Raw genomic sequence first — 19,718 nt, 5'->3', positions numbered from 1 at the left:
CTTCGCTCTCCAGGCCTAAGTCCTTCTGACAGTGGCACTGAAGCTGGGCGAGGAGCCACCCTGCACATGATTGTCGGGTGCACCATGTCTCTGAGCCAGGCTTTTTTCTCTCCAGGGTTTCCCACCAGTGCTGGCCCCAGGGGAGAACCCCCCTCTGCTCTTCAGTGATGGTTTGGTCCTGGAGCACTCGCAGGGCTCCTCAGCACCCCAGGGAGGTGAGGCTGCAAAGCCCCACCAAAAGCAGCCCAGCTCCTGCAAGAGAGAAGATAACTCCCTTGCCTTGAGGCTACCATGTGCCAGGGCTCCTCTGCACTCTTCTCCTCCTGGGGCAAAGCAATCACATCCTTAATTTCCCACCTCTGCCCCACAGGGACGTTGCTGCCTGTTTTTCCCGGGTGGGAGTCTCTCTGGGTGAGGAGTGTTGGATCCACCTCCCACCATGGCCTTGTGACTGGTGTCTTCCTTAATGGAGGCAGTGTCATTTTTGTGGTCTGATGGGACCCTGGAGCATCTTGACTGCCTTTGACCAGACCTATTCCTTCACACCCATGCGAGTTGTTCTGACAGCACATCTCTCCCCAACAGCGTTGGGTGAAACACAACTGGCTGTCGAGTGGCACTTTCCTGCCAAGTCACACACCACCCCTGTGATTTACCAACACGAGGTCCACCTCAGGGTGTTGCAGCCTTTCTCATCAGGCCCTTGATTATTTTCTGACACTTTGCCACCAGCCTGTTAGGGAGGTTAATGGGATCTAATGGTGACCCCTGTAGAGACAGCTGCTGCCACCATGCTCAACAGAGCCATCCCGAGACACGAGCGCCTTCACCGTGTCACACCGCAGGAAAACTCGTCTGGCTGCTTGGTGTCATCTGCTCAGTTACTGTGTCTAGAGATACAGCAGTTGTCAGAAGAGCCAAATGACCAAAGGACCAAGCACATACTATTTTTACACATTTCTGGAGGAGATTCACTTTTGCCACACCAATAGCATTGGCTTTTGCACTTGATACAGTTTGTAGTTTTGACGTTAACGTGATTTAATAAAATCCCAAAATGTCCCTTCGCTCCTTAGACTTCTATAAAAATCCTGTTACAGCAATATTATTTTTATGATTTCAGCACTGCCTTCTTGTGCTCTTTGTAATACTTCTCTGCAACACATGAAGAATTGCCACTGTAGAGTCTTTAAGCTAAATCACAGTGAGAAGTAAGGCTTCCTCTTTGTCGTGCTGATCCTAGGGGACTGTTCAAATAGCTGGAGTCAATTTCTGAGAGGTCTCACATTTGACCTGTGCTCTGGAAGGCCACCTAAAGCTTGTTTCACCCCTGATGGGGGCTTTAGCTGCTGGGCTTTTTTTCTGAGCCTTTCTGAGCTCGGGAACAAAGTGGTATTTCATGATCGCTCACTGACTGAGACACTTGCAGGAGATCTGAATGTGCTCCATGTACGTAAGAAGCCTGTGGTCCATATGGAGCCAAACAGAAGCCACAGACCTAGAGCTGCAGAGGGTAATAACCCAGTGAACAAACGCAAATGCAGTCCTCCTTCCCCCCCTGCTCCAGACTGGGACCACTGCTCCACGGCAAGTCCTGAACGCTGTGGATGTGAGGCAGGGAGAGAAGCCCTGCCCAGATTTAAGTTTTTGAAGGTCTCAGAGGAAGCCCGTTTAGATCATATGGGTACAGCCTGAGTAGCAAGGAAAGCCCTGCACTTGTGAGGGGAAAAAAAATGTACATTTTTGCCTTAAAGCTTCTTGAATTTGAGCTGCACTGCATGCACTTGCCTTTGTGCCAGGTGCTGAAACTCAGAAATGGGGCTCTTGGCCTGTTTTTGGTGTTTCAGAGCTCTCTAGGCAAGTCTAAAGAAACTGCCATACATCATGACAGAAATCACCTTTCCCTGGGTGATTCCCCAATGCTTTGAATGGAAATGTGTCCTACAACTCACATAAGAGACTTCACTCCCTAGTGCTGCATGGAGCATCAGTGTGGGGTTGTCTCCAGGAGACACGGTACACAGTGCTGTTGCTGCTTGGAAGTGCTGTTCAGCTCAGGGGGATTTTTAACAGGATTTTAAACGCCAGAAAGGTAACAGGGATAAATGCTGTGAGCAGCTGAAGCGCCTCCTGCCTTGACACCTAGGCTTTGAATGATTTGACTGTGTCTTGAGCAATGGTCTGGGAACACTCTTGGGCAAGCGAGGGCATTGCTAAGCTTCTTTGGAACAGCTACCTCAAAACAGGTGTGAGGTGTCCAAAAACATTATTACTTGGAGCCAAAACCACTTCAAAACAGTTACTTGAGATATGAAAAAATATACCTTCTTTGGACTCTTCTGCACTCTTGCTGTGTTCCCAACAGAAATGCTCTCAGCTCTCTTCCAGTGAAATCCCTCTTTCTACCTTTTCATCTAGGATGTTTTTAAGTGCAGATGATTGATCCTATGGAAGGGATATTAAAAAACATTTGGGGGAAAAAAAAAAAGGAAACAACAAAAAAAAAGGAATACATATAAGCTGTTTGAGGCGGTTTACCTTGCTGTTGAAAAATACTCCAGTTTGTGATGGGAGAACAGTGGGGCATAGAAGTTTAAAGGTGCTCGATAAAGAGCAGAGCTATGTGTGTCAAATGAATATATCACTACTGTGGTGACATAAACGTATGTATTTGTAGAGCACTGTATGTATTCTCCTTTACAATTAATCTAGAAAGCGTGACTAAGAGCTCATCCTGGCAGAGACATTAGAGAACCTATGTAAATACAAGCACATGTTTCTGAAGGCGAGAGGGGAGAATGTGCAGTAATGAGGATAAAGGTGGTGGAGGGGGGTGCGTTCTTTCTTTCTGAGGTACCTTACCACCAAGATCTGCTAGGACCAGAGAATGGGCACCACCCAACGAAGCATCCCCAGCACAAGCTGAAGAGAGAAGGAGGCAGTTGACTGGGCTGTTTGTATATGGGGGTTTGGGTTCTCACCTGTACTCTGCCAAGACGTAACTAGATGACCTCAGCAAGGCACTTCCCCTTTCTGTGACTTGTTTTATGTTGCTGTTCAGTGAAAAAAAAAAAAACAAAACAACCAAAACAACAGCTACTCCTTGATAACGTTCTTCCACAAACCTGGGGACAGAAGGATGTCAAAGAGGTGCTTTGCACTTGGAACAAACGCTGTCATTGTAAGGAGTACTCTGCTCTGAGATTAGAGGTTCCCACCTTTCCCCTGCCAGGTCAGAATAAAACAGAGCACCATGGCATAGCTGTCAACCACCATCTGACTGCTAATGAGACTAAGACCTTTCAACCAACTTACCTGCAACTGGCATCCCTATATCACCAAAGGATGATTCCTCCCTCATCCGAGTTTTGAATTCTCTTCACTTCCAAATCCAGACAGCGAGCACAAAAGAATTAAAGGCACAATGCCCACCCATCATGCGAAATATCAACATTATGAGATGCAGGAAAGCTAACATTTGCTGGTAAATAATGCATTATATGTCAGACCAGTAAGAACCACAGCAGTGATTCAGTGTTTTGCTTTGTTCTTCCCGAAAATGGTCTCAGTTTTGAAAAGCTGTCATATTTATGGGGGACTGCAAGGTGCATTTTGTAACTCACTGTAAATGTTATTTACAGGGATATTTCTGAAATCAATTTGGCTGTCAGATAGAAGGCTGTATAATTTACACTACACTGTATGTGTTAGGAAATCCCATAGGTGTATTTCCTTCTGCCACTTGAAACCAATATTGCAGGAAATAGCTGACAGGAAAGAAAAACAGAGTCATGGAGGGGGAAAAAGCCCATGCACCGGCTTTCATTGCTCTAACTATCAAAAGCAATAAAGACATCTACATGGAACACACAATGCATATTGAACACACAGCATAGAATTGGGAGGTGGTGATAATGGCATCTGATGGAGATTTGTGTCCTGTGAGCAAGGGAAAAGCCCTTTATTAATTCCCTTTGGGTGTGAACTACTGAGAGGAGTTGTAGCTTCCTCATCTCATGTCAGTTTGGTGCTATGCTAGTCCTGACCATGCATAAAAATACTCCTTAGCACAGGACAGGTGTTTTCCTGACCCACCTTTCTCAACCTCCCTCTTTGGAACTGATCCTGTTTAGACAGACAATGGATATTCACTGCCTTGGAGCAAAACTGGCCTTGTTACCATGTGGGGCTGGCTCTCACCTGGCCCGTGGAAAACCCAGGGTCAGGTCCTTGTTCCAATGATTATTTCACCATTTATCCAGAGGGTGCTCCATCCGAGGAGACAGAGAGCACGCTGCCTTTGTAAACATGAACGTGGGCACTCTCACTCATGGGACTGGTACGTGTCAGCAGGTCAGGTTCACACTCCAGGTGTGGACAGAGCGGTGCACAGACTGCTCCTGGGTGGTGAACTTTGACCTCTGGGGTTTCTGATTGCCTTCTGGGATGGTCTGAGAAGGACCAGCAGAGAATAAGAATATTCTGCAGTCCCAAGAGCTTCCTTGGAAAGGGAGAAGTATCACCCTCTCAGCTCTAGTCATCACTTTGCATTTAAGTTGACATTTGCCGTTCCCAGCAGAGGGCTGGAGTTTGAGGCTGCCTCTGGGGAGCAAACCAGGACTGGGATCTCTCCAGGGATAAAAGGATGGAGGTTCTCCCACACACACAGTGCCAACCTACGTTGGAAATCGGGCACTAGCATCTCACCTTGCAGTCCCTAAGCCCGCAAGAGAAACTGTTCTGCAATTACCACTCACCTGCTCTGCCCCCTTTCTCTGACGCTTACAATCTGGTGGCAAAAATGAGTTTCTGTGAGCACTGTACCAGTGGTTCAGAGCCTGGGGATGAGGCCCACTGCCCACGAGGGCTGCATATGCTCCCTGTGGGCTGGGGGCTGCTTGCCAAGCTCTAGGCAAACCAAATGTCACCCTCTAATAGTAACAGTCACTGTTTAAGCACTGCAAAAGACAACTTCCTCATCGATGGATCCGAGTCCATTAGGGTGATGCTGAGCTACTTTCCCATCAGTGTCATGGACCTTTCCACCACTGACCACACTCTCAGAGTTCCCACAAGTAACTTTGTGATCCCAGTCTTGCTTGCATCTGTCAAGGAACCTGATTACCTCTTGTTTAGTACTGAAATAGAGCTGCATTAAAGCACATTTGCTATGCTATAACAAGGCAGCTGAGGTAAGGGACACTGCCAGGAAGGGAGGCTGGTGGGGAGGAGTAAGTGGAGTCGGAGGAGCAACACAGCATAATTAAGAGATGAACACGTGTGGCAGAGGAAGAAATGGTAGCACTGGTGGGTGTCACCCTAGAATGTCCAGAAAACGCCAAAAAGCCTTCCAAAGGACAAAAAGCATATAATAAACAGGTCAGCTAGAATTGCAGACCACATTAGCATGGAAATGTTGCTGAAAAGTAATAATCATGGGAACAAGAACCACCAAGTTTTTTATCTGCCTTAGGGCTCATTTGCTCTACTGAGGTGTCTTCAGCCACGTGTTTGAGGCAGGCAGCTTGCTGACTAAGCCCTGGAGAATATCACCGAGCAGGGGTTTTGGATAAGCAATCTTTTATTAGATTTGAGACTTCCCACTCTCAGATGGCTGAATATCGCCTGCTACCCTTAACATATGCAAACAGACTGCATCGTCAGAAAGCTCTGCTGAGTGGTGCTGGCACCCTGCTCTCTTTGATGTATCACAGCACCCCCGCTGAAAGCCCCATGTGGGGATCAGGACATCATACTGGCAGGTCTCTCTGAAACCCAGTCTCTGAGTTTATCATGGAAAAAAATACAAAGTAGCATGGGGGATATTAATATAAATGGGAATAATTTTTTTTGGTGATTCCCCTGCAAGTTCTCAGCTGGAAGGAAGACCAGTAACAGGGGCTGAACCAGCAGTGCTTGCCACTATTAATGACTCGAAGTCAGGGAAGCAGGCTGTGCTCAGAGTGGAGCAGCTTTGAGCCAAGCCAGCACAACTCACCTTCATTTGGATGGGACAGAAGCTGCCTGGTTCTTGGAGGGGCTGGCAGGGTTGCTGGCCCTGCAGCACGGATGTCAGCCAGCTGTACACAGGTCAAGGCATGGCCATTTGTTAGTCCTTTGGACTAACAACCCATCTGCTAGGGCAGAGCTTGAAAACACGTTACTCGTGGTCTTTCTCTTCTCGACAGGCTGTAATGATCCATGACTGCAAACATGCCATCCCCCTGTCGCAGCTGTCAGCCAGATGTGCACAGCTCTTGCTGGCAGAGAAAAGGTGGAGACGCCAGCTTTGGCCCACATCTGGCCATTCCCACTTCCACAAGTGGTCACCCACTGACAGATGGAGAAGGTCTACACTCAGGCAGGTGGAGGCTCTAAAGTAATTCTGCTTAGGGCACAAAATGATGGCTACATCCCAGCATAATGGGCAAGTTTATCTGATCACTGCCGTGAAGAAGGAAGTACCCTTGCCCTTGCTTCCAAACACCCTGTATTGTTTGTTTTGATATTGTTGATAAAAAAACAACCACTGTTGTTGTTATCACCATCCTCCCCTTGAAAAAAATTTCAAACATAAAAGGCCCAAACCCTGCCCTACTTTGTTGTCTTCACTATCTGAGAAAAAAAACCCAAACCAACCTAAGCCCTGAGCTACCCATGACAGCAAAGACAAACCAGAAACCAAAGAGCTCAGCATCTTCTAGGAGAGGGGGAGAAGAGCCAGCTGCAGGTGCAGGATGATATAGCCCTCCAGGTGATGCTTCACACCAGCTCACTAATCAGGAGCTAATCCTGGCAACTCCACAGGCTTTCCATGTACCTGCAGGTATTGCAACCCCTTTGCCATTTTCTCCATCTGCAAAACTGAAGATAACAGAACTCAGTTTGCCTCAAGTGAGGATTCAGGTAACGCACTGAAAAAGCCTCTGAAGATGTAAAAATGTCCATAAATCTACATATATTTTTGTACAATGGGACATCCTTTCCTACTGAAAGAAACTCACACTCTACGAACCAGCAATACACGCGTGCTAATGGGCAGTACAACACAAGTGCACCATGAAGGTGGTGTGCAAGCCTCTGACTCACATTTCTAAATGAACCAGTACAAATCTTGGGACAGCTGTAAGGTAGATCTTGAACAACTTCTAGCCACAATCTACAGAACCTGCATGACTAAAGTAGCATCCACTGACACTAAAGTATCCAGGATTAGAGGCCTTAATGAGAACAAGTCGAGAACCGTGCCACCACTTTTCATAACTCAGTGCTCCAATGAACCTGCAGAGGACAGTAACCGAGAGGAGACGTTCCCTCACCAGTAGTGAAGTATTGTTTTTCACGTCCTGCTGCACTAATAAAATTTTCTCCACTTAGTGTGTTTAACCTGCTTTCTTCCTTTCTGAAAAACCTGTATTCAAGGAATGTAAAAATCAGTTCCCCAGGGAGGCATGTCACTTAATTCCTTCTATCAAGAGCAAGAACCAGGAAACAAGCAGAAGGCGTTGTCTTTGTTGTAAAGAGCCCGGGGCAAGCTCTGTGGTTCCAACAAATCCAGAAACTCAATGGAGCAAGCTCTTAACCCAACAGCACGTGAAATCCACTTCCCCCACTAATCCTCAAAGTTTCTGTTCACTTCAGGGAGCTCCATACAGTGTGTTTTAGCCCAAGGATTCCCTACAGACTCCAAAAGTGTTTCAGAACACACAGACTATCAGGGAGAAGGGTGTTACTAGCAGAGGCTATAGGATTTTGTCCCTGCGTTAGCAAAACATAAATCAGGCTGATAAAGCTCTGGATGGGAACACTCTTCCAGCTAGGTGCAGGCAAGCCTTCCCTCAATCTCCAACTCTTTTGCAGGTGCACACACCCAGCAGAGAGCTGCCTCCTCTTAGCTTTTCCCTTAGGATTCACATCTCATGTTGGTTGCTACCTGTTCCCTAGGACATGGGAAACAGCTGCAGTTTTGGCAGAAGGATGTAGCACAGTGTACTGACCCTGCCCTTCCCAGAAAACTTGAGCTGGCTTCACAGGAGGAATCATCAGTGCCATAATTTTGACCAACAGGAACCATCCAGCTGCATTCTCAGGCATCCTCCTGACTTTGGATATACATTGAAGGAGATAGAAGGTGAAAGAACATCACTGGCATTAAGACAGCTATTCTTAGCAACGCTTCCTCCTGGTGAAGACACCAAGCCCTGTTTTAACTATCGTAATGCTTAAGAGGATGGGTTGGGATAGTCACCGCCTGCTCGCACACCTGTGCACTGGACTACTCCAGGCTCCTCCTCCTTTAGCCCTTGTGCTCTGTCCCTGAAACACTGCAAACACAACAGTAAGTCACACCACAAAACCCTCTGTGCCCCGAGACACAGTTGCCTGCATTTCCTTCCACCACTTCGAAGTTCTGTTCCCCGTTACCTGGTTGATAATCAGCACTTTCCTCTTCTTTCTACAGAAGATAGGAAAAGCCTGTCCTCATCAGGCATTTCTACAAGGTCAGGGTCAGAGCAATGACCTCTACGGTGCACCAAGATGATAAATGACCTCCAGCCTTTAAGTGACACTGGTCATCCAACAGAAAACACGCAGCCACCCCAAGTGTCTCCCTCAGACAGGACCCCTCAACATGATCAGCTGCCTTCGTAGGACTTGCAAATTGCAGATGGCCTGTCCCGTGCCAACTGCACAGGAAGGTAGAAGTGGCATTTAGCTATTTTAACTGATTGGACACATCACAGCAACCAGGAAGTTCCTGGCAAGTGACACTAGAGGCTCAAATATCTTTCCGATAGTAAGTTTCATGGGGTATTTCATGTTCCGACGTAAACTTCAAATATAACATCAGATACTATTGATTTATTTCATACCACTGCCTCTAAGAGACCAGTAGAGTGAAAATACTATGAAGAAATGGAGAGTAAAACCCTGTAGTGGTAGGAAACCATGTGTGGTCCTACGGGTCAGGCTTGTTGTATTAAAACTGAGATTTTCCAGAACCTCTAACGGTGGGGAAATGGTGAGTGAGCTTGGAAAATAAGGGTGTGGAGAGAAAACTTGTCTAGTTTTCTACTACACAGAGCTAAGAAGAAAGAAGCTGTGCTTCAGTTCAAGATCTTTGACTCCTTCACCTCATCTGTTCTTGACAGATGATGACTCTGCCATCACTTAGAAAGCCTGACCTCCCTGTGTGTTAGCCCACCTCTCGTCTATCATATCTCTTTAGTGTCATACCCACCCTGTGACCCCACCATCCAGCTCCGATATGGACCCTACACCAACCACCTGTGTTGAGTGAAAAGGCCAATTACTGCTGTTAGCAAATGAAATAAAATGACTCTTGAGTGATTTTTGTGTGTTAAGATACTTTGAGGTACACAGGTCAGCACTAGATGACGAGCTCTCTGCTTTTACAGGCAATGGTTACTGCCAGCAGCAAGACATCCCGGGCACTTCCTGGTTTGGGTATATTCTAACTAATAATGATTTGAATTTGAACACACAATTCCAGCAGGAGAAGAGATTTTGCTGAGATTACTGCACAGGGATAGATTAATGGTTTAAATACTGATTAATAGCAGAAAAGTAAGAGTGGCAAGACAAATTGATGCATCTGACACTAATTGCTAGAGTCTGTGGTTTCGAAGAGAGAAGCTTCCATATACAACATTTGTATCTTTGACAGTTAATTATATCTACATATATCACCAAGTCCCTCATGATGACACAGAATAATTTGAAGCATTATAACTTAAAAATATTACCACAGCTGTGTCAATTTTTCCCCTCTTTCAAATACCTCCATCTTCCCTGGATTTCCAAAAGCACATCTTTTGATAGCCGAGATGAAAACAAGTTTGACTCCCTCAGTGGAGCAATAGCTTGCTAAAGAGGAACCTTTACTGTTTCATATGCAGTCTGTGCAGCAACACCGAGTGATTGTATAGTTCAATTTGTTAGCACAGAGGGTGTGTTTCTAAAGAAAGCATTCTTTTGCCACTTTTCTAAAGGAAAAAAAAAAGCGCTTTTTAAAGTTGAAACACCCAGCCTGCTTTTTAAATTCAACTAAAATCTAAAATCCAAACTGCCTGCTGTTACCTGCTTTATCTTCTTTGCCTTTGGACTGATTCACAGCTGCCTCTTCTACACACACAGATTTGCAGATCACAGAATGGGAGGGGTTGTAAGGGACCTTCAGAGATCATCTAGTCCAACCCCCTTGCCAAAGCAGGTTGGACAGGAACACATCCAGACAGGTTTTGAATGTCTCCAGAGAAGGAGACTCCACCACCTCTCTGGGCAGCCTGTTCCAGGGCTCTGCCACCCTCAAAGGAAAGATGTTCCTCCTCATGCTCAGATGGAACCTCCTGCGTTCCAGTTTGTGCCTGTTGCCCCTTGTCCCTCACTGGGCACCACTGAGAAGAGATCTTTTGCTTCAAAGCATCTAAGATACTCAGCTAACACTGCAGAATAATGAGCAGTCAGGACAGCTTCATGGTCAAGTTACTCTTGGTAATTTAAAGGAAAAAGCTACACAGAGCCAACCACTGAAAACAGAAATGACAGTACTCCTTTCTCCATTGCCCACTAACCCATCATTGTTCCAAAGACTTACCACATCAGACCCCCTAAAGCACACATGACATGAATAGTTCATGGTACAATTGCACATCTTGAAGCTCTATCAGGTCTCCTCCACAAGATTCTCCTTCTTGAAAATGTTCCAGTGTGCTAAAGATTCTGCAAGGGTTTGCCCTCAGCTGATGTATATGAAAGCGATGGCATTTTCCTCACACCCGTACTGATCTTTTCACTCTGTTTTCTGTCTCATGAGAAATGGAACTGTTAGCAGTGCTCACAGGTCAGCAACGCTCCCTGGGTTCAGGAATCCCCTGCAGATGGAAACAGGGCACCTGAATGTCACTACAGAAATCTGTAGACTATAACCTCGGAAACCTCATCGTACAGCTAAGTTTCCGCAGAGGTCGGAGCTGCTTCAAATGGGCACCAATTTAACAGAAGGCATCTGATTTGTGAAGTTCTCTTGTTCTTTTTGTTTTCTATAACTTGCCTCCATAGGTAAAGCAATCAGTGCACTAGTGTAATTGTATTAGTAAAGCTGTGGAGATATATGAACATCTATGTAAAGAATATTCTTCACTCTAAGTTACTTGGTTACTGGTAACATGATCACAATTCCAAAATAATTTACCTTAAGATCAACAGACTTTCTTTCAGCACAGAGTTGGATTTGGTTATCACAGATAAAAACAGGAAGGAAAAAAGCAAACAAAATGAAATACACTAAGTATTGGAAAAGATATGATTAGAAAAATATGAACTTTTAAACAGAATTATCCTTGCAGACAACACTTTCCATCTGAAATCTCCAGAGAAGTTAAACGGTTTCTTTTATTTTGTCTGTTAACAGACTGTTTGAAACAATTGCTTTTTCCCCACTTTAACTAATTTTCACATCTCACAAAACAAAATAAGAGGCAGGCACACTATAGCTAAGGACGTGACACCAGATGGTACCACAAACAGTACACTAGCAATGTTCCTGCATACAGAGGGGAAAAAAAAGGAGAAAAAAAAGGGACTGAGCGATGCATTAGACAAATTCATGTCTGTTTTGATGGACAAAAGTAACTTTCGCCTCTCACTGAAGTCAAGTGTAGTACCTGTACACAATAATAAGAAACACACATGCCGACAGAGTGTGCATCTGTTGATGACTCAGGTTTGTATGTTTATTTAAAGGAAGCACAGAAACACGGAAGAGCAAGCACTCTGCACTTCACACACCAAGGAAGTCTTAAGTCTGTCTTTGACCCGACACAGGAGCAGAAATATAGGATAAAAATTGCTGTTCAACAACATTGCTTTTTCGTTGTTAGATGTCACACTCCCAATAGGCAAAAATCCAGAAAAAAAATAGGTCTTAAGTCAAGTAAAGAAATTAAAAGGTCAGACAGTTTCTGCTGTGGACAAAAATCAGACCTTGCAGTTCTGAGAAACAACATTCCTCATTCTGCCTCAAGTCGAGGTAAGACAGGAAGAATAAGATTTCCAAATGCAGAGTCTTGAGTTATGAAGTATCCTGAGGAATGTGCGTGTGCGTGCTGGAAAGAGAAAAACATTTGTTAAAGCATAACTCCCCACAGCACTGATATAATTCAAGACTTTACAGCTTCTGCAGCATTGATTATTTATTTCTCCCAGTCTGCTCTTCAACTCTGATAGTCAAATTCAAAACCAGCACTTTAGACCAGCCACACCTGAACAGGGCCCATCAAGGGAATTAACTTGGTCATTCTCTGCTGCTTCTTTTTCGGCAAATCTCGTGGGGGTGGGGAGAGTGGTAAATGAACTCCTGATTGTTCTCCTCTGCCTCGATTCCACTCCCATCTATAACCAGCTTCCCAGGTCAGTGGGCTGCACCAGCAACAGCACAGCCAGTAGGCCAAGGGAAGCTACTCATGATGCTCCATTTGTGATACTGTGTTCAGTTTGAGATACAAACTGGAGGGAGTCCAACAGAGACCCAAAGAGAAGGCTGGGGGTTGCACTGGAGCTCCCAGTGTCCAGTGGGGTGGTGGGAGGACTGAACTTGTTAGAAGAGAAAGTTGTGCGGAAATCTTATGCTATTTTCAAATACTCAGTGACAGGATACAGAGAAGACAGAAACAGACTTAGAGCCAAGAAAGGGCACAAGAAGTCCATCCCTGGAGAGCTTCAAAACTTGATTGGACCATGCCCTGAACAACGTGATACAGCACTACTCATAGTCATTCCTGGAGGAAAGCCCTGGACTAGAAACCTCCCGAGGTTCCTTCCAGCCTACAATGTCCTGTGGTCAACACAGGACACCAGCCAGAGCTCATTTCTGTTCCCATCCATTTTAGGAGAAGCAATGTGGGGACCTGTACTGGGTAACAGAAACATAACACGGACACGTGAACAGCATTGCTAGTCTGCATCTCAAAGCTTTTTCCTGTTCTGTGCGCCCTGCCAAATCATTCTGTCTGGAGTGCCAGGAAGGCAGGTGGCCATGTGCTGGCTTTGCTGCACAATTTCCAATTTCAACACCAAAATCAACCTCACCTGACATGATAAAAATAGCAGGAAATAGAGGCCTGTAAATGTACAAAAAGGTGTGGCTATTTCCCCTTACACTTGATGAGACATTCAGAAGTATAATGAAACTGACTCAACTGAGATGTACAGAACAGCTATGATGATCCCGTAGGCTACATTCTTACAACTGTATCGAGGGAGAATGAGCTGATAGATTTCAGCTTTCATTGTAACAGAAGAAGAAATTTCAGAAACGTATGAAACCTACCCTCTAAAAGGGGTTTTTCATTCTCTAGGTGCAGGACTGCACATCTGAGAGTCAAGCCAAACTGAACCTGAGTGTTGGCTTACCTGCAGTGCAGCCTTCTGCTGTGCTGCGATGTGCTGCTGCTCTGCATGATCACGGAAATCCTTGTTCAGGGGTGATCTTGCAAGTGCAATGCTGCAAGAAAGAAGATGGCATGATACATATACCACAGAAAAAAAAAAACAACACACAAAACAAAACAACTTGCCCTTGCCATTCTAGCCTTAGATTCCATGACTTCCACAGCTTACAGTTTATTTGACTCATGGCTCAACAATTGTTAACTATTGTTAACATAAATGGGGAAAGGAAAATGGAGCAACCACAGCTGTATCATTTGACCTAGCATAAACAACTGATGCCAAACTAAACCCAGAAGACTCATAGTCCTGAAGCCTGTCGTGGATTTCGCTCAAGGGTGGAGTCCCACTGAAGTCAGCAGAACTACTGGGTGCAATGTTAGACAACATCAGCAACTTTTAAAACAACAGCTTTTTGTTTTCACCATTACCCAGTCATTCAGTGACTGTTCTAAAAAAACTGTGATAAACAGAAACAGAAAATAAGAACTCAACAGTCTTCAGTATAAGACCAGTTCTTTGGCAGGTGGGCAGCAGCAGCTCACTGCTTATCACAAAGGAGCTTCCTATTGATGTAACTGAAATAACAATCCTCTGGTGATGGCTTAGAGAACCTAAAATTGATTTTGCTTATCTATCTCAATGCAGCATACATTAGATTTCAAATTAAAATTTCTAAATATCTTTTCTTGGCTTATATATCTTAAGATTTGTCCACCTTGTTAACCAAAAAACAGAAGAAATAAGAAGCAGACTTTCAACAACTTCCCAACATTATGTAAGTAACATGATCAGCCATCCTCCAGATAGAAATCAGTGAGGACTGCCATTAGAGCTGTATTGCAAGGCAATTTACAACTACTTCTGAAACTGGCTCAGGAGGCTGGTGCTGAAAGCCCAGCTCTCCTCATTCATAGAGACAAAAGTATGAAGGACAACAAGGGATCCAAGCAAACCCATCAATTGACCTTTCCCAGCAGCTTCAATGTCAACAGCTGACTTAATAAATCAAAAGCAGCCATGCTCATGAAAAGACCTTCAGTCAAATGTATGCCTAAATGCATAATGAAAGCTAAGTAACAATCCTCTGAACAGATTTTTCTGATAAATATTAAGATAAGCCTCACTGCTGGAGAAAATAACTACTCAGTTTATTTGTAACATACTATTTTCAGTTATTTTGAAGGTGTGCGTTTTGCCTTTAATTCTGTACCCTTTAACTTTTCAATATGATTTCTGTCGATAATCTTAAGGCTTCATCATAAGCTGACACTTCTCAACAGAAACCTTCTGTTCTTAGATAGACTATTCCTGTATGCCAAGGCCAGAAATCAATTAACACATTCACCCTTATGCTGGCCATGCCACTATTGTGCTCCAGGTACATCAAGCTCTTTTTCTGTCAAGTTTGCAGAATTTCTGTGGTCTCATTTCTGACAACTCCATGGCCCAAAACCTTTGGCACAGCAACCCTGCCACAGAACCATCAGCTTCTCAAAAAAAAAAAAAAAAAATCACACATCAGCCCACCATGCCAAAGCAGAGAGTTTGACTGTTGCTTTGCAGGTTTCCCCCCGACATCCCCACTTTCAAAATTAGTAAATTCTAATTCTGCTCACTAGCATATAGTATTATTTTTCCTTAAAGAAAAGAGAAAGCAAACAAGCATGCCCTGAAACTCTGTTTGACTCGCAATGAAGTATGGAAACACAGTTGCCAGGAGTCAGAGGTTGTACATAAGAGTATGGTATTTCTGTTTTCTTCTCTAATCGGTAATTTTCCTTGAATAACAACTGTACACAGAGTGAATCAGAGATCCAACTCGGGGAATTTCAAGTATTCTGCATGCCTTTTCACAGTATGAAGGAATTAAAGGTGACCTAGAATTTCCTTGGAAAAAAGATACAGGCAGTGCTCAGACTGTATTCAATGAATTTGACTCTGCATGTAGCATGAAGACTGTATGTAATACACTATGTCTAAAATACGGCACTGCACTCACTCCATGCTAACCCACAAGTTCAACTATCTCACTTTCTCCACGTAAATCAGCGTGTGATTTTCTAGTTACAGATTTATAACAAAAATCTAATCTTTTTGTCTTAAATGGGAGAAATCCCAGTGACATCTCCCAAGCTCATATTAGATTATTAGAGCTTCTAGTGTAGAATCATCTTTGCAACACACCATCTTTTACGAGAAGATCTGCAGTAACAAACTGGCTTTGTCTGGCACACAAGGAGCTTCAAGGATAACTCACTCCCTGCCGTAACTGCTCTTCTCTAAACACACAGCCCTGAAACTAATGTTCTGCCACTTCCACCCTTTAGGGCATTTTAGCTTAATAATTAAACGCTTTCTCAGTGCCTGCTCCCCGATTCTTCTTTAAGGTAGACTCTAATACAGTTGAGTAAGCATAACTGCTTCTTCCCTTCTCAAATGGAAAATACCTAAGCCAAAATTCAGGGTCTGTAAACAATTTTAAATACTAGTATATTCCTGAAGTGCAAGGTCTATCTGACTGGTTATTGAGGATGGCCAGAAAACACTTCTGATTATGTGTTTATGTAACTTTACAGCTCCCTTGCTATTTTTTTTCCCCTTTGGTCTAATTAGTGATGTCCAAACAGGTCTAAGAACATAAAATACCTGGCTCCAGGGTGATTTGTGGAAGACTGGTTTTGCATAAGTAACTTTCTCTTCTCCTTGTCTAGTTCTGCCAGGATTGCAACCCTATTTTTATTCTGGAAACCTGGTGGGAATGACAGAAAAATATTAGAGATTTACTTGATTTCTATGGCCCAACTCTAAACTTGTGGAATTAAAAGTCTCTGTAAAATATGACATTATGATGAATGTACTAATCTTCAAGGCTTTGCACCCATCTGAAAGGCTATTAATAGGTGTCATTTTTCCTTTTCTCATTTTACAATATGAAATAGCCTCCTTAAGCTATCATACATATTAATGCATTTTAAAATACAGGTTTGTATCTCAAGTCAGATCCTACCCCTTCCCAAGCCAGCTCTGGAGCTATAAACAAGGTACGTGCTCAAACACTTTGCTTCAAAAAAAAAAAAAGTAAATTTACCAGGTTCTAGATTTAAAATGTAGTCACTGAAAGTACAACACAATGATAATAATGAAGTAATATACTCACAGGGCCTCATTCTCATACCAGTGAAATCAAACTATAATAAAAGTTTTACATATGTAACAGGTAAGAATCTGAAGACCACTAAGCTTGCACATGCGCTTACACAAAAAATTACAACCTCATGTGAAAAATATACACTTTTTTTCATCTCTAATCTGCTACTATTCTATAAATATCAAGCCACTACAACGTCATATGTAAAAGATGTAAAAGTCAAGTTCTCTCCTTTCCTTCCTTCATACAAATAGTCAAAGTCATTGGCCATTGGAAACTCCTGCATGTTGTGCCCCCGTCCCCATCCTGAGTGTTATGTTTTAGTAATACCACTTACAAAATGGTAGCCCACAAGCCCGTTAGGAAGGCCAGACAGGTAACTCTTAAGGAGAGCATTAGCATGTCAGGGTAAAATGATTTCAAATTTATTTTCAGTAGCTACACTCAAAGTTAATTCCCTTTGACAGACCTTCTGTTGCTTCTCAATTACATGATGCAATATACCTTTCATTTGCATGGCTCAATGAAGGAGACATTATCAGGTAGAAACCTTTCACTCTAAATAACAATTTGCATCTGTATTGCCTTGCTATTAAACCCTCACCTTTTTCTTTTACTATGCCTAACATACACACCCCTGAGCCTCAGTGTTTCAGAGTTCTCAAAAGGAACAGTCCTTTGATTACATTTTACTGTGGTTTTATGCAAGATCACCCATAATCATCTTTACATTTGTTAACAGATTTTCAAATTAAATTTAATTAACTGCTATTTTCCCCTTCTGTTAATCTCTCTTTCCCACATGGAATTAGTTCCACTTAAACTCTCCCTGTTTTGTAAGTGTATTGATTCAGGTCTTAGAAGTTTCTCAGCTCTTTAGGTATCGTACACTATCTTTTTGAATAATGAGTTTGAAACATTAAACCACAGCTGAATGCATGCTCTAAGAAGCAGAAAGGCAGACAGATCTTGCTGACAAGATAAAATTCAACATTTCTGAGTTGCAGTTACCCCAGATTTTACTTTCTTGTAAATTCTGAAGACCATTAATGGACTACTGAAGTACTGCTAAGAGGGTCCGAGCTAAAGTCATTATGCCTGTACGCTCATTCTACAGAGTTATCAGCCAAAAAGCTTAATATTTGATACATTACTCAACAGCCTTCTGCTAGTGCTTGTTTACCACAAAATGCATGAATCTAAATGCATGCTTGGAATTCAGATGATACAGTGATCGAGGCAAGGAAGAGGAGATCACTTTTTAATAGAAGTTGCTGTCAGTTAAAAAAAAAAAAAGACTAAATATGCTTACACTTATGATGAAGCAGATGGTATGATTCAGAAAGGCTTGAGATGTGTAAGAATAAAATTTTAAACACTGTTTTTAAACTGTGATTAGAAACTGTCCAAGATTATCACCGTTTTCCATTTTAGTCCAAGTCTTGCTGTAGTATCATATGGCAGAAACTCTAGAAGGATTCAGAAGAAACCCAAGTATTTTTTCTTCTTTTTTCTAGCCCTCTGCTACTAACAGAGGATGGGCTGTTTGCTTTTTTTAAAAAAAAAAAAAAAAGTTTTTTGCTCAAGAATTCAGACAGTGCCCATCAGCAGTCTGCCGTACTGAAAAGTCATTGGTTTAAGAGAATTTGTTAATGGTAATCAGAAAAAAAGCCTACTTGAGAAAATGGATGAGGACATCCAATATGTATGAAACCGCTCAAAAGGAAGCAGTCTTCGAGAAATAAGGAGTTAAAATGTAAGCTAGGTTCCTTCTTTAAATCCCCTATCTCCTAACAAGGTCAACAATACTGTTTTGCTGCTTCAAGACATCATTGTGCTGGTCTCAGGACTACTCCCTACATTCCTGCCTTCCTCTCTTGTCACTTATCATAGCTCTGAGTAGTTGCAGGCCCCGTTTGTGGTCAGTCAGGCTATATTTGCTGGATCTTACCAAATCACGAAGGTAATAAATTGTCTGAGAGAACAGAACGAGTTGATAGGAAGGAACACCAGAACATGAAGTAGTGGCTTCAACAATTTTAGGATGAACCAAGGTCACTCCGACCTTGCCAAGTACACCAAGAAGCTACCCAAATTAGGAAGAGTTCAGAAGTTTAACCTGAGGAAGACTCACAAGACAATCCCCCACCCTGATGAAGGCACCGGAACTCCCACCAGATGACTACCCAAGATGGAAGACTCCGCCTATATATGAATATGCATGTAAAGATATGAATATGCATGTAAAGATATGAATATGCATGTAAAGATAATGTAACCTACACTCAAACTTGTATAAAAAAGCTGCACTGATTGCTAACCGACGGAACTCTTTGTCCAGGGCGGCCTGGAGAGTTCCCCAACGCGTTGTTAATAAATACCTCCTGCTTATGGACTTGAAAACTTAGTCTCTGAGCAGTTTCTATTTTCTGAGACTGCAGTTTCTATTTCGCCTTTTGGGGCAAATTCGGCATCATGTTTTGGCGACCGCGGCAGGACTCCCAAAGTCCTTCTGAGCCAGGATCCTCTCTGGGCCCCCGACTGAATTTTCGTCGAAAGAGTCTCCTGTTCCCCTCGGGCCAACGTGCATCGGTGGACAAGGACCTCCTGCTCCAAATTAAGAGGTATTTATCCTTTTATATTGTTTTTAAGATAAAGCACTTTGTTAAGAAGCAGGGGTAAGACATTACCGCCCGAAGGAAAGCCGAGGGGACGCCCTGGCATTAATCCCAACTGGGTTAGAGGCCCAAACATAAAGAGAAGAAGGTTAGAGTCCTGCTGGAATAAAGTCTTGCTGGGTTAGAGGCCCAGACATAAAGAGAAGCAGGTTAGAGTCCTGCCGGAATAAAGTTTTGTTGGGTTAGAGGCCCAAACATAAAGAGAAGCAGGTTAGAGTCCTGCCGGAATAAAGTCTTGCTGGGTTAGAGGCCCAGACATAAAGAGAAGCAGGTTAGAGTCCTGCCGAAATAAAGTCTTGTTGGGTTAGAGGCCCAAACATAAAGAGAAGCAGGTTAGAGTCCTGCTGAAAGAAAAAAAAAAAAAAAAAGAAAAAAAAAAAAAAAAGGTTTCTGCGGGTTGGGGCCCCAAAAAAAAACAA

General features: G+C 43.4%; 1 protein-coding gene across 2 annotated transcripts in view; it reads right to left on the bottom strand.

The window, feature by feature from the left end:
• Positions 1 to 11,397: 11,397 nt before the first annotated feature.
• Positions 11,398 to 19,718, bottom strand: part of INIP (INTS3 and NABP interacting protein) — a 17,398-nt gene continuing 9,077 nt past the window's right edge. For both annotated transcript variants that reach the window (XM_014956386.1, XM_014956387.1), the window contains exons 4-6: positions 16,120 to 16,222; positions 13,435 to 13,525; positions 11,398 to 12,128 (exon numbers count right to left, since the gene is read on the bottom strand). In XM_014956386.1, the coding sequence (XP_014811872.1) occupies positions 12,033 to 12,128; positions 13,435 to 13,525; positions 16,120 to 16,222 (290 nt within the window). In that variant the 3' untranslated portion in view covers positions 11,398 to 12,032. The remainder of the gene's footprint in view (positions 12,129 to 13,434; positions 13,526 to 16,119; positions 16,223 to 19,718) is intronic.

The sequence above is a fragment of the Calidris pugnax genome, unplaced genomic scaffold (genome assembly GCF_001431845.1).
Source record: "Calidris pugnax isolate Ruff unplaced genomic scaffold, ASM143184v1 scaffold262, whole genome shotgun sequence".
Classification (NCBI taxonomy): Eukaryota; Metazoa; Chordata; class Aves; order Charadriiformes; family Scolopacidae; genus Calidris; species Calidris pugnax.
This window is presented reverse-complemented; position numbering and strand designations above follow the sequence as displayed.